At 35.9% G+C, this 15,288-nt stretch overlaps 1 protein-coding gene across 1 annotated transcript; it reads left to right on the top strand.

Moving 5' to 3' along the window:
* Positions 1-134: 134 nt before the first annotated feature.
* LOC124533458 (protein phosphatase Slingshot) lies at positions 135-15,284 on the top strand. Its single transcript, XM_047108742.1, is given in 9 exon segments — positions 135-480; positions 1,407-1,468; positions 8,413-8,584; positions 9,227-9,390; positions 9,990-10,055; positions 10,579-10,773; positions 12,737-13,006; positions 13,089-15,006; positions 15,008-15,284. Coding segments are annotated over 9 exon segments (2,937 nt in total). The 5' UTR covers positions 135-426; the 3' UTR covers positions 15,044-15,284.
* Positions 15,285-15,288: the final 4 nt, after the last annotated feature.

Here is a 15,288-nt window from a genome sequence, read left to right as displayed (position 1 = left end):
AAAATGTTTGTTTATAGTTTGTAAAAAATTCTAAAACGAAAAAATTGTTTTCAGATGTATTCTTATTGGGTTAACAAATGTATTGAATAGAGTTTATAGTCTGTATTGATCCTTTGGGTTTTATTTGTTTATCTGTATTTTATTAAAAAAAATGTGTCTATCCCATTGCATTGCATTGCAAATGCAAGTGAGTATTTTCGTTGTTCCGTGTTCGTAGATAAAGAATAAAAAATCCAAATAACATTTTATAAGTTTAAACAATACTTTGGTGTCATGAGTATAATTAAAGTTTACAGTGACTTATGTACGTTTATCCAAAATTTAGTGATTCATCTGTAGATTAGTATTATGATAAGTCTATATTAATTCACTTTATGTTTGTGATTGTGTATTACTCCGATAATGATTGGTTAGGACTAATGTGGTATGGCACTTGTAACTATTCGACGTACTCCGAGTGTGCAAACACCAAAGAAAACGGTGAGTAACAACAACGGATGTAAAAGTTAGGTCAATAATTTGGCACATGAACTAGCAACAGGAGACGGGATTGAGATAATACACACACGAGGAATTAATGATAAAAAATACAAAATTATTGTTTTAACTTGAATTTTGTTATTCATTATTGTAGTAATTTTTTTTATATGATAGTTGTTAAAACAGGAGCAGTAACATTTTGATTTTTATTGTGCTAGATATTTGTACAGTATTTGTTCTTGATTTCTGTGTATATTTTTAATATACTTATTATTGCCCTTTTACTTTATAAAAGAAGATCTAAACTACATTTTTAGCTGAAACACATTGGCATTGAAAACATTCTTTATAAAACTTTCATATATGGGTTAGTAGTAGTTGTAATGGTACTTTATTTTATTAAAAAAAAGTAATATACTACTTAAATTTTTAGAATTGTGGCCTGAATGATAATAAGTATAGATTATTGAACATGACAAACATTAAAATTAAAATGTATTTTGGCATTGAATTCCTCTATATGCCAACAAAGCCTAACAAAATAATTCATAGTCTTTAAAAACTGTACCTGAATCGGTAAAGTTTATTTTTGTTTACAATTTCAACATATTTTCAAAAATGTATTATTCTGTATCAATTATTTTAAACTTCTCACCTTAAATTTTATATTTATGGGATTTTATTGTAAAAAGTGTGTGTCATATATCCTCTTGGCTTTTCATGATTTGTCAATTATCGGGGTAATTTAAGGTACACGGCCAAGACATAGATATACATAAACCATTCATTAGAAGGATGTAACTAATATGCGAAAAAACTTGAAAATGGCAATGGTTTATTGTTAAATTTACTTATAAAGATAAGTATCACTCATTAATAAAAATAAATAATCAATAAAATAAGCGATCAATTATTCTTGACAACAGGATGAAGAAGAGAAGTCAACTGATGTTAGTGAAGAGGATGTCGGAAATCGTGCCAGCAAGAGGTAGGTAAAAATATAATTTATGTAACTATAATATATTAATAATAATATATTTTTAATCAGCATTATGACCAGTCTATCTTGCCATTGAAGACAAATTTTATGAAGATCCTGGTCAGAATTATATAGGATACAAACATAATCGTTATTTCTATGGAGCTATAATATAAGATATATTATAAGCACCATTATAAGCACCATATATAATATAAGCACCATCAACAATTTTAGAGATTTATTTATAAATAATTTTGTACACTTGACATATGATACATCCATCAGACTATTTATAAAAACTCCTTATTTGGCAAACATATGTTTCAAAATTTTTAAATCTTTAAAAGAAATAAACTTATAAACGTACACAAGTTATATTTCAAATATTTCTTTATGGATGTTAACTACCAATCTATTAAAATATTGTCACTATACTAGTCAGTGGCCAATTATTATCAAAGTAAACAAATTAAGATTTTGAGTTATTTAAAAAGTTTAATTTTATTGGCAAATTAACAGTAGGAAAATAAAAAACCTGAGTCTGTGAAAGTATTGAATGGCTACTTAGTGGTTCCTGTTATTTAAAATAATGATATGTAACTACAGTATTAAGCCAGTTAGAATTTAAAAAAAAATATATTACTCAACTAATTATATTGCAAATTATCAACATAAAAGTTAAAACATTTATGAAATTAATCGGAAAATTATAGACTTAAAGACTTTATTTAGTCTATATTTTTGGTTCATTTAGACTTTATTTAGTATATCTGTCTTCAATTAAATGTCTATCCTCATAATTAAAATACATATAATAATTATTATCTTAAAACTGCTCTAGGCCAATCTGTTCCTTCATTTCAAGGAAGTAACTATGTAAATTTTTAGCAATTAGTTGCAACAATAAATTTAGTGTTGCATGACTCAAACTAATAGGCCAAAAAGCAATAAAAACTGGTAACAATATTATTTTGAAAATGCTGTATTTTTTATACTCTTACATGGAGTCCCCATCTTGGTTCACAGCTATGTTAAATTCTTATAAATACCTGCTTTGTACTTACTTAACCATCTTGTTAATTCTAATAAGTAAGAGTTATTTGAAAGATGAAGAAAGAATCTCGCAAATAATTGTAACAGCCCTTAATTATATCAAAAATTTCTAACTCAAACCCTAAAAAAGAAAAAGACTACAGTAGAAAAACGCTATACTCAAAATGTAAAGAATTTCAAGCTCCATTATCTGCCATGGTTATTTATATACTTCGAAAAGTTATAATATAATATTTCTTAGATGATATTGGTGAAATAATCTTTGTCCTGTCGGCACAGCTAAAAGGCATTAAACCAAGAATTGAATCGAATTCAAATCATTTTTTTCTTTAAATATTGTACATGTGTATTGATTACAAACATAATTACTTTATTATTTGAACGATCCGGACGCGATCGTTGTAATTTCGACGTGAAACAAGCATAAACTCGTCTAAGAAAATTATTTATTTAACAAGCCATTAAAATGATTAAAATGAAACTCTTGTGCTCTAATACTGATACATCGATAGTGCAGGCGAGTCTGACACATTGTCAAGTCTATATTTGACTACTTCGTTGTTCGTTCACCTAGCTTATTATACTACAAATCCCGACCATTAAAATGTTGTTGGGGATTTCCGTCTAGAAATTCCCAATAATTTCCTAAAGACCAGGCCGAAGTCTGGAAATTGGCAGTGTTTACACTCGCGTAACTTGGAAAACACGTAAAGCCGCTACTCATGTGTGTACATCACAGGCTACTAGTGTCTCTTGAGCGTGGCCGTCGTTCCCGAAATCGGTCAGGAAGACATCTTTGTCATATCATGATAATGTTTCTAAATTAACATAAACTTCGGATTCTCTTGATAGTCATCCTGCAAAAGTTTTGTGAAAAGGATAACCGTAGGAACCGTAATAATACAATTTAAAAGAAGTCCGTTATTTTATCTAGTATTGCGTTTGAAAGAACAAATAGGAGAAATGTAATATCGTAAAATGTGAACATAAAAACGTTGTTTTCATTATTAAGGGGAACAACTTCTTAAATGGCTTATTCATATTATTATTTACTACCTTCGGTAGTAAGGTACTGCAAGGTAAAGGCAATAATGCTTAAAACCTATAATTTTATACAAATTGGAACAAATTTACTTACCTTTTTTTGTTGGTTTTAAATCTGGACATAGTTGTAATGGTATAAAGTAGTGAAATGTAACCAAAAACAACTAATCGAAAAGGCGAGAAGTTAGGTCAGAGGTCAGAGAAGGTGGAAGAATTCACTTTGATGTATCACTGAACATGGTAAATGATTTAGATTTAATGATTTTTGCTTGATTGGCCATTTATAAAACAAATAAACTGGTAACTTCACAATTTGTGTGTGTTATTGATTTACTGGTATTAGTTACTTAGCAGTTAAATTATACAGAATTATCAAAAAATATATGACAAAGTTTTAACTTGTTTATTTTGTGATATCGTGTATTTGTGTGTATAAATAAAAATGCCTGAAAAATTGTCAAATCTGGCATAAAATGATGGACTTCGTCAATAAACCACTTAAATTACGTAAGCGTTCGCTCTGATTAATGAATCTTATCATTAATGCTTAAAATAGATTTATTTGAAAAAATGAAGTCTTAGATTTTCTAAAATAATACTTGATTTATTATTTTAATATTAAAACCATGGAACAACTATTAGTCTAAACGCAATAATAGAGTTCGCGTGTAGAGCAAAGGCAAAGCGTGTTCTTGAACGCCTCGTGTTCCTGTTCTGTGTCGAGTTTCTATATTTACGCGGTAGTTCGCGCTCGGTTCAGAGGGAAGCTGTGACGTTACTCGACGGGTTGGCTCCGTGGGCTACGGCTAACTGCTTGCGCCTAGTGCGTGCTGTATTGTAACTCGGGACGCGCCGGATGATGCACCGAGGTGCGCTCAGCGGTCCGTGTGCCGTTTCACAAACCGCATCCGTTTGGAAAATTGCGATCGCAGACCCATAGTTTTTGTGCAGTGCCATATTCAGTGACTTGACATTGTGCTGTTTAGTTTTCATTGTCTCTGACATGGTTGCGTATAGGTAATATAAAAATTATGATTTTGCTGTTAAAAGTTAAAGGACTTTGTCAACACATACACTTACATGTTTAAATTTAGTTCAATTTATATGTCATTAAGAATTAATCTTTGTCAATATATATAGCATGTAAATAATGTTTTTATTTTAAAATTAATCATACCAGTTTATTTATTTAATTTAGAACATAAGGAATACATACACAAACAATTATATCGATATGACTTAATTGTGTCACACTTTGTTTGATTAATTGGAAATAATTATTGTAGAGAAGGATTTCGAAGGATATTGTTCTTAACGGCTACCGTACATTTGCTAATCGTAATTAGTTTATGTTAATGCAAATTAGCATTTTATTTTATTAGTAGGAGGAAGACTCATGTCTGGCATATATAGTTGTTTTTAAATCGAATGAAATTTCATATAAGGTACAATGTTTTCACATGTAAACAAACTGCGATTAACTGTTAATGTGTGACTAATATACGAGATTCCTACTCAACGATAATGCTCTTCCGAGAAAGACGTCCCTTATGTTTTGTTCCTTATCTTAACTACCTTAATTACGTTTAATAGTCAAATGTTTTAGAAACTTACTATATTATTAGATTAATTTTAATAATCATGGTTTTTTAAGTATAACATCCTTACATACTTATTACACGATACCATAAAATAATGACACACGTGACTATTGAATGAGAATTATTTAAATTGTCGCGATTGTCAGAAATTTCAATCAAGTCTGCGAACATCGCAATTGATTTTGCCTTTTAGATAATGTAGCTTGTACGTATTTTAAGAATTCATAATAAGAATGTATATTTCATTGGTTGACAAAGCATAGAATATATCGGAATTTATTTGGTATGTCATAAAAAATAAACTATTAACCGTTAAAAAAGATTAGGTGATGCTAGATTTTCTTAACTTTTGATTTACTTATAATTCTTATATTCCATTGCAAATGTTTTACGGAGAAAGTAACGCCAACTCGGATTTTTAATTGTTTTCTATCGAGAGAGATGTTGCTAATATAATATATTTAGATACATTTTGGTTTTAACATCCCGTATTAAAATTATTGAAGTATTTCAAAAAGTTATAATATAAAAGCGAATTGGATTATACCTAAATGAAATAAAAACACCTAAAATTCATACATTAAAAATATCAAAATTGTTAAGCAATAGCCGTTTAGTAAAAATAATAAATGGGTCGAGTACTTTAACATGTACAAGTTTTTAGATTTCAAAAGCGTTTTAAATGGTTTGAAATTTATCAAGAGCTTTCTAATTTCGATCAATATATCGAATATCTTGATTTCAGGACTAGAAATCTAGCCGAGATTAGGTACTCTACAAGCAATAAATTATTGTCTTTCCACTGCTTAGCAATAAATTAAATAAAATAACCTTTGAATTGTTACTTCGAGTAATTGGATATTTATGAAACAAGTTTGAAATTATATATAAGGAGTTTTAAATACAATGTGTTTATAAAAATACGTAGGTATATTAAGAATTTTAGGCTTTTGGTATTATATAAGAAACACAGCAACATTGTCCATGCTAAACTTCCGAGTGATATGAATTCACTTAGACTACATTTATTCAAGTCGCTAGTTGTATTGTTTTGACGCGCTTCGACGTCACGCCACATGGCTGAGACGCGCGCTGCCCTAAATTGGGTAAAGCGTTATGAAGAAACGGGCTGCAGATGCGGCGATTTAATATACGCGCAACTATAAGCGGGCAACGCAGCTTTGGCAACGCGCCGCCGCTCTATTTTTAACGAACCTTGAGATCAACCGCCCTTGCTTCGGTAATGGAAGTGACAACGTAAATTGCTGCAACTCGATAAGCACATAAAATTATTGATTGTTTCCAGCATTACAAAATGAGTTAGAGTACCTGTCGAAAATGTAAAAGGGATTCTAGTCCGTCAGAACAGACTTCGTAGCTAAAATTACTTTCTGTTGCATGATTTGACCTTCAAATAGTCATGATAACTGTTAAAAGGTAATATAAATTATAAGTACATTCATTTTTGTACTTGGATTCGTTTAATCTTTAAACTACGCTTCAGTAAATAAGTATTAATGTATTAAACTGTTTCCAAAAAGGTATAATACTAAAAATTACTTTTCGTTGTTATTATTTATTGAGGTAACTCTTAGAATATGGGTAGTTAGTAGTAATAATCGATATGTCGTAATGAGACAAACCCAACGACTCAAGGGCCAGCCAGCGCGTCTCCTCGCAGCCGGTACCGAGCGAACTTCGTCATGTGCCTGCGCTGCACACCGGTGAAAGGAAGGTAAACGCCGCGCCAAGACGGATTGCCGCAACTTTACTAAAAATGGCGTCATTCATACATTTCGCGGCAGCATTATTTAAAAAAAAAATTACAGTCCAATAACTTATACCTCGCGCGGCTCAATCGAAGGACAACTTGTTACGACTAGTAACAATAAGTTGACTTAATTGTAATGAGACAATTGATGAGACCGACCACTGGAATGATCTCTGTGTCGTGCGAATATGTTTTATTAAATTTTCTATTTTTGCTTTTGTTAATCAAGGTATCTTTTAATTATAACGGCTTTTGCAATACTGGTTTCGAACTAGACGTAAGTTCAATATTAAATTCTTAAACCGAACCATATGAACAAGAATTGTTTTACTGAAATTTTGCCACTTCAAAATATAATTTGCGATTGTGTAGTGTGTCTATCTATTTGTTGTGCTTTCTAGTCGACTTCAAAGAAATAAGTTTATAAGATCCGAATTAGGTGATCAAAATTGGGTATTGTGTTTTAACGGAAATACGTCGAATTACCAATAACAATGTATATACATATAAACTAAAGAATAAAATTAAAAATATAAGTTATTAATATTTTTACAATACATACTAATAATATTTAGAGTCGGTGTGATCCAGAGTAATAGCCATATAACTTTTGCAATGGCAAGGTACCTGAAATACTTCTAAATAATGATATAAATAATGAATAAAGATAAATAATGAAAACTTTTGATCATCGACAAAGTCTATTATTCTATTTCTTCGAAAATACTACAATTATTAACAATTTATTTTAATGATGATGATGATAAAATTATTGCTCTATTTATAATGACTTCGTCATAAAAATATATATTCGTTCTTTTATTTAAAAGTGAGATTGTCGTTATCGACGGCTAAACAATAATTTCACGAACATGCGATTTCATACATCCTTAGGTTTTCATTGGCGCTATTGTTAACATTTTTATCAGGTATTCTCATTTGCGATAATAGCGTGACAGGCATGATACTGTAACATAATTTTTTGTTTCGTTACACATTGAGCAATTCTTATTCTCAATTCCATTTAAAACCAAAAATAAACAGCCCTCTCCCGACGTGTCATTCGCCATTGTGCTATTGTTGACACTTGTCCAGAGTCACTCGAATGGACATCCTTTTAGACGCGGCTATGATATTGTCGGTACGTGTGCAAATATATTGAAAAGGATAGTAACTGTAATGCGTTGTATTATATATTATACGATACGGATTCGTAGTAAAATGTACAATATTATCAATCACGTATATTTACATTTATTTTATCGCCAACAAAACATTTTCAAATAATAAATTAAAAGGTGATGTTAAAAAATATGACTAGATTAACTAGCTTAACTTAATACTTGAGTCCACATATTCCTTCTAGTTAGTACAAATGCACTAAAATCTCTTTCACGACATTACACATGTACACTATACACATTCGAAAGGCCCTAGCCCTCGGTAGCCTTCTTGTTAATTAGGAATATCTTTTGTTGTAGTCTCAATGAATGCTACTTCGCAAATAAAGGTGCCGCGTTGGTGTTGGGTGGCGCGGAGCACGGGTGCGCCGACCAGCGGCGGTCACCTGCGCGAGCTCATCCCCAGCCGGACATTCATCACCACCTACAGTCCATGTTTTATTTGGTGCGCCCGGAGGAGACGCTCAAAATGGTAATTTATATTGTGAGAATATCATTAAACAATAGGCTATTCGACTGGTTTTTTAAATCCATTTTATATTATTTAGAAGAGGTTAAGGAACCCAGTAAAAGTTGATTTTTTTACTTTTAGTACATATTTGCCGAAAAATATCATATTTACAATTCCATATTTAAATAACGCGCGAAAACGCTACATGGACAATATGGCGCTGCAATGGGGTCGGTGACGTCACTTTGCTGTATTATAATCTGTGGTATATATAGCAGAAAAGCAAGGTTTACAAGAAAGTGACTTCATCATAAGCCCGGCCAATCAGAAGCGTTTTGTGTCACGTGACAAACGTTTGAAAAAATGCACTTTTATTTATTGATTTTTGAATAAATTAAGTATTATTTTCAAGTTTCGTTAGTAAATAACCATTTTCAAATTCATAATATACACTGATTACAATAATTCACAATTTATTTTTCGCATTGTCAAATAGCCTATTAGGAATCTAAAATAACGTACAACTGCCACAGATTTTATTTAGTTATTGGCCTATTATCATTTTGCATCAGATGAATTTAATTCAAAATGTTGTTACGTAATGCACTATATTTAGTGTTTTGTTTTAGCTTTGTAATCAATTTAAAATATTTATTCAAACAGGCGGTGAAACTAGAGAGCGGTCACCCGGGTCGTACGCGATACTTGGTAGTAGTATGTCGCGGTGACGAAGCCGCTTTACTGGGGATAGACTGCAATGAGCGAACAACGGTTGGGCTTGTTCTGCGAGTCCTTGCAGACACTTCCATTAAACTGGACGGAGATGGGTAAGCAAATTGTTTGTAATGCCCCTTTCTGATTAGGAGTTTTTCCTGAGGGTTGTAGGAATCTCAGTCACATGCCCATTTGCAAACTTCTCAATATAGTAATCCTAAAATCAGGGCGCATAAGTAGTATTTTAAGGTATAACAGAAATTACCATATTATCGTAAATCGGAGAGAATCGTAAAAGTGATTGCAATGCCCTTGAATAAAATGTTAATTCAGCGTTGACGTAGAAGTCATCTACGTATAAGGAGACGATTTAACGTGTTTCGTAACTTTTTAGGAAAATGTTTTTAATACTTACCCTTATTGCAAGCGAATAAGTATGTTTAATTAATATATACAAAGTTCAGTAAATTAACAAAAAGCTAGATCTCGATTTAGCTATATATTATTTAGTTGGAACAAATTCATTGAGTTCTAAATAGGTTATTTATTACAACGACTACTGAAACTTTTTCTTTATATATAAAAATCAGACCATTCTGCTTCTAAGTTACACTAAATAATGTTAGTTATAAGAATTCCTCTGGTTCATTAATGACATTTCGCCGTCAGGAACAATGAAGTCAATAACTAATTAAAGATACATTGTCCACAGAGGGTTTAGCGTATGCGTTTGCAATCAACAACATATATTCAAACCCGTATCTGTGCAAGCCATGTGGTATGTATTTCCTATTATCATTTAATTAAATTAGACGTATATTGAGCTTGTTTTATATTATTACTAGTAATGTATGTACTTAAAATTGTACCGGAATTAATAAAAGCTTACGGCGAAGTATAACGCTGATATAGCACCACAAAAAAAAAACAAACAACAGCCTGTAAATTCCCACAGCTGGGCTAAAGGCCTCCTCTCCCATTGAGGAGAAGGTTTTGGAACATATTCCACCACGCTGTTCCAATGCGGGTTGGTGGAATACACATGTGGCAGAATTTCTATGAAATTTGTCACATGCAGGTTTCCTCACGATGTTTTCCTTCGCCGCTGAGCACGAGATGAATTATAAAGACAAATTAAGCACATAAATCAGCGGTGCTTTAAACCGCAATCATCGATTAAGATGCGCGCGTTCTTACCACTGGGCCATATCGACTCTAAAGCACTCATAGATTATCAGGTTTATCTAGGTTTTGGTGAATGAATGACGATAATAATGGCTCTCGGGTCGTGCGGCTTGCAGGTCGGCGCTGCAGACGCTGCACCGCGCCAGTGCGCACGCGCGCGAGCTCAACCACTTCGCGGGCGGCGCGTCGCACGCGTGGTGCGCGCACTACGAGCGCCGCGTGGACTCGGACCGCTCCTGCCTCAACGAGTGGCACGCAATGGACTGCATCGAGTCCCGCCGCCCGCCCTCGCCGGATTCGCTCAGGCTCAAGTAATTTATCCGATTTGGTGCGCCGACGATCATGTCAACCCCCGCTCTTTATCCGACCCGAGACCCACTTTATGAAATACAAAGAGAATAATAGCAAATTTTTTTGAAATATTAATAATGAATGGTAAGTTAGAGTCATGACTTCTTCAAGCTACCATTTTTAAATCGGCGGTTGTCGGTCTTGTGTCCTGAAGGATGTGCGCCGACGATCATGTCACCCCTCGCTCGTTATCCGATCCGAGATTCATTACGAAATACAAATAGAGAATAATAGCTAATCTTTTTGAAATATTAACAAATAATGGTAAGTTAGAGTCATGACTTCTTCAAGCTACCATTTTTAAATCGGCGGTTGTCGGTCTTGTGTCCTGAAGGATGTGCGCCGACGATCATGTCACCCTCGCTCGTTATCCGATCCGAGATTCATTACGAAATACAAATAGAGAATAATAGCTAATCTTTTTGAAATATTAACAAAGAATGGTAAGTTAGAGTCACGACTTCTTCAAACTACCATTTTTAAATCGGCGGTTTATGCTCTTGTGTCCTGAAGGATAAGTAGATCTTCCTCCAAAAATATCGGATATATAATAGAGAACATCCTTGTTTCATTTTTACTTCAGTATAGTTAACTACCCTCATGATAACCCACGTTAGCCATAATTCATCGAATAGGTATATATGACAGAAAATATTGGTAAGCTAATCACTACCTCAAAGAATATAAACGTTATTGAAAACGAAACATAATTAAAAATTACAATAAAAAAGTTTATTGTAATATTCAGCGCATAAAGTTGTACCTAGACCTCATTTCTTGACCTCGAATGGAATCGGATGTTGGCAAATACGCTAATTAAACGCATTAGCTGCGTGCAATAGGTGAAGTGAAATAATTATTGTTATTTATGATCTCGTGAATACATTTTTGTTCTAAATATATATTAATATTTTTTCTCGTGGAAAGGCAAGAATGTAACTCTTCCCACCGCTTGGGTAGCATCCCGTAAAAGGCGAGGGAAACAAGCATGTAGGTGGTAGAGAATCTTCTTCTATCTAGCTCGCATATTTGAAGCTTTTTGGTGGCCCTGCATCTAACATAGTTTCTCCTCCCATACGACCAGAGCAAGGCTTTTAAGTACATTCGCAGAATTTGCAGGAGACTAGGCACTTTTTCATTGGGAAACAATCTGGCCGTCGTTGGGCTACCTTTTTCGCTTTTTAGACGGATTGCTGGCCTATTTCGTAAAAGAAACTGCTTGACTCCTGCAGCCGATTTCCTTTTGCGTTAAACTGAAATCCTAAATGAGTGGCCGTCATTGAGAGTAGAATGGGAAGTCATTGCAGTCAGCCTAGATATAGCAAAGACCTTTGAGATATCCTTAATTTTCCGCAAAGCTTCTATTTCACGGACTTCCCGAGATATTGTGCAAATCGGTTACCAATTTCTTAGTAGTATAAAGGTTGTTCTAGACGGGATATGTTAAGGGATCATGTCCGATGATGACGATGAGATTGGTCTCTCAGTACTCAGACCTCATTGAGCCTCAGTCCTGTTTATTAGGCATATCACTGATATGTTGCACACGAGTAACAATCGTTTCTATAATTTACAATACGACGATAGGCGATGTCATCTATACTGCTCCAGCAAATTTTCAATCCACCTTGCACTCTCTTTTGATACACTAAGATCTTTCGAATATGTTATTCGCGAAACGATGTTATCTAATACTTCAACAAATGTTTATAGCTGTTTCGTTAATCATTAAATCCTCAATTTTGGACCCTTTTGGATCGAATTGCTTCAGTTATCAACTTTGTAAACTGCTTTTAATCTTATGAGATCATAGCAATTACCATTTTTGACCAAAATACAACCAATAATGGATAAAACATTCCTTTTTTGCAAATGTTATGTGTTTCATACGTATGAAATTAAATATGTTTATATTTTTAACAGGCCACGTGAGAGAGACGAAACTGAACGCGTGATCAGGTGTACGCTAAAGGAAATAATGATGAGCGTAGACCTCGATGAAGTGACGAGCAAAGCCATCCGCGGCCGCCTCGAAGACGAGCTTGACATGGATTTAGCCGAATTTAAGTCATTCATTGATCAAGAAATGCTTACTATTTTAGGCCAGATGGATGCCCCTACTGAAATATTTGATCACGTCTATCTTGGATCCGAATGGAACGCGAGTAATCTAGAGGAATTACAAAGAAACGGGTATAAATTATATATCATATAAACTTTACTATTTATATATGTTTACACAGAGATAATTACTGAATTGTTTTTTTGTTTCCAGGGTCAGGCATATACTCAACGTGACAAGAGAAATAGATAATTTTTTTCCAGGTATGTTTGATTATCTGAATATTAGAGTTTATGACGACGAAAAGACTGATCTACTAAAACATTGGGATAACACTTTTAAGTACATAAATAAAGCAAGAAATGAGGGCTCGAAGGTTCTCGTTCATTGTAAAATGGGAATCAGTAGATCTGCCTCCGTCGTTATCGCTTACGCCATGAAAGCGTTTAATTGGAACTTTGACAAAGCTCTTAAGCACGTTAAAGCGAAAAGAAGCTGTATTAAGCCGAACACGAATTTTCTTAATCAACTCGAAACTTATCAAGGTATACTGGACGCCATGAAAAATAAAGAAAAGTTACAGAGGTCGAAGTCAGAGACTAACTTAAAAGCTCCGAAATCGGCTTCAAAAATGGAAAATAAAATAATGGATCCCACGCCATTGGTACTAGCGCTGACGGGCTCGTACACGGGCCGGCCGCGCTCCTGGTCGCCCGACACCAAGCTGGCGTCCGAGCTGCTGCCGCCCACCTCCGTCTCGCTGGAAAACTTGGCCTCGGAGACGCGCCACATGCTCATGCCGTGCGCCAGCGGCAGCTACAGTGTGTCTCCCAATCAGATCATGCGGCTGAAGGAAGAAGGAGCCCCCTCCGTCAAACACATCGTGAACGAGATTGAGAGCGCTGCGTCCATTGAGCGGAGAGAGTTCCCGAAGAGGCATCAGAGATTAAATTTTGGAAACTCGTGCGACATCTCTTTTATTCGAGCGTCGGAAGTTTCTGTTGGTATAGCGACGGATATTAGTAATAAGCTTCAGGATTCAACGCAGCGATATTTAGTTCAAAAATACCCTCAAACCGAGTTAGAAGTGGAAAAAATTCACACTTGGGATCCCGGGGAGTCGACGTGGTCGCGAAGCGAGTACAGGAACGCTATCGATAGTGATAATATAGTTAAGAGTGATAGTGGTATAATGGACGTGAAAATTAAACCAAGTGATGTGTACAATTCGTTAGAGCGTAATATAGACTCAGAGGAAAGAAAGGGCGGCGACGACGACGCGCCGCCACCGAGCAGACAGAGCTCGTGGAGTTCGTTCGATAGCGCCGTGGTGCCCGACCTGTCGCGGCACTCGTCGTGGGGCTCGTACGACACGCGAGCGGCGCGCCCGCCGGCCGGGCCGCGCGACGACCCCGCGCCCGCCGCGCCCGACCTCGGCGTCATCCGCGAGCAGGCCGAGCGGCCTCGCCCGCCGCCCGACATCGCGGCGAACGAGCGTAAGTTCAACGAAACCTGTGCCATGCTCGAGCTGTGCAACGCGGCCGCGCGCATGGAGAGTGCGCGGGACCGCGGCGCCTCCACGTGGGGAGGTCGCCTGTCGGCCTCCGCGCCCGCCGACACGTGGCTGCGAGTGGGCCCGCGCCGTCGACGCCTCGCTGCCGCGTCACACGGGGACTTGCCGCGCGCCGCACCCCCCACTGCCCCGCCTCCGGTCGGCCTCGTGAGCAATCTCAAGAAGGAGTTCGAGGCACGTTCTGAACTGGAGCAACCACGCCGATCCACATCACGCGTACGCCCTTCCACATCGCCCCCCGCGCAGGCCGTTCAGCCCGCCGAGGATCTTTCGGTGAAAGTACTAGTTGATCTTTACGACCAGCCGGGTCGAACCCGATCCGAATCAGGGGGCGAAGCAGGAGGGCGGGTCAAAGCTTCGCACGAGTGTGTTTCGAAGAAATGCAAATTGACTTCGGAAGGAGATGGGCGGGCCCGGACGCGCAATTCGTTCTGTGCGGTCGGAGCGGCGGCGCTGGCGAGCGGTGAGCGTCCGCCAATCGCTCCTACCGTAGTTGCTCTGGCGCCTCTCGACTATTCAAATGTGGTGGTTTCAACTGTGATGTCGAAAGCTCAAAATAAAAAACAATTACAACATGGGAAAACCCATCCTTTGACGAGGCTCAACTTGAACCGGTCGAATAATAGATGTTCGAATCCTGTGTATAATACTATGTAGTAGTTATTACGTTTTATTTATTATGAATTCTTGCCAAACTGGATATTTTATCTTTCTAGAGTTTTATATACTATTTACAAAATGAGATCACAGTGTATTTGTCTATCACGTAAAATTGTATTAAACGGCTGTTTGTGAGTAGAGAATGTTAAAAAAGAAAATAAATTCGATACAACGGATATA

Source organism: Vanessa cardui, chromosome 11, assembly GCF_905220365.1.
Source record: "Vanessa cardui chromosome 11, ilVanCard2.1, whole genome shotgun sequence".
Lineage (NCBI taxonomy): Eukaryota > Metazoa > Arthropoda > Insecta > Lepidoptera > Nymphalidae > Vanessa > Vanessa cardui.
Note: the sequence above shows the minus strand (reverse complement) of the source record. Positions and strands in the feature narration are given on the sequence as shown.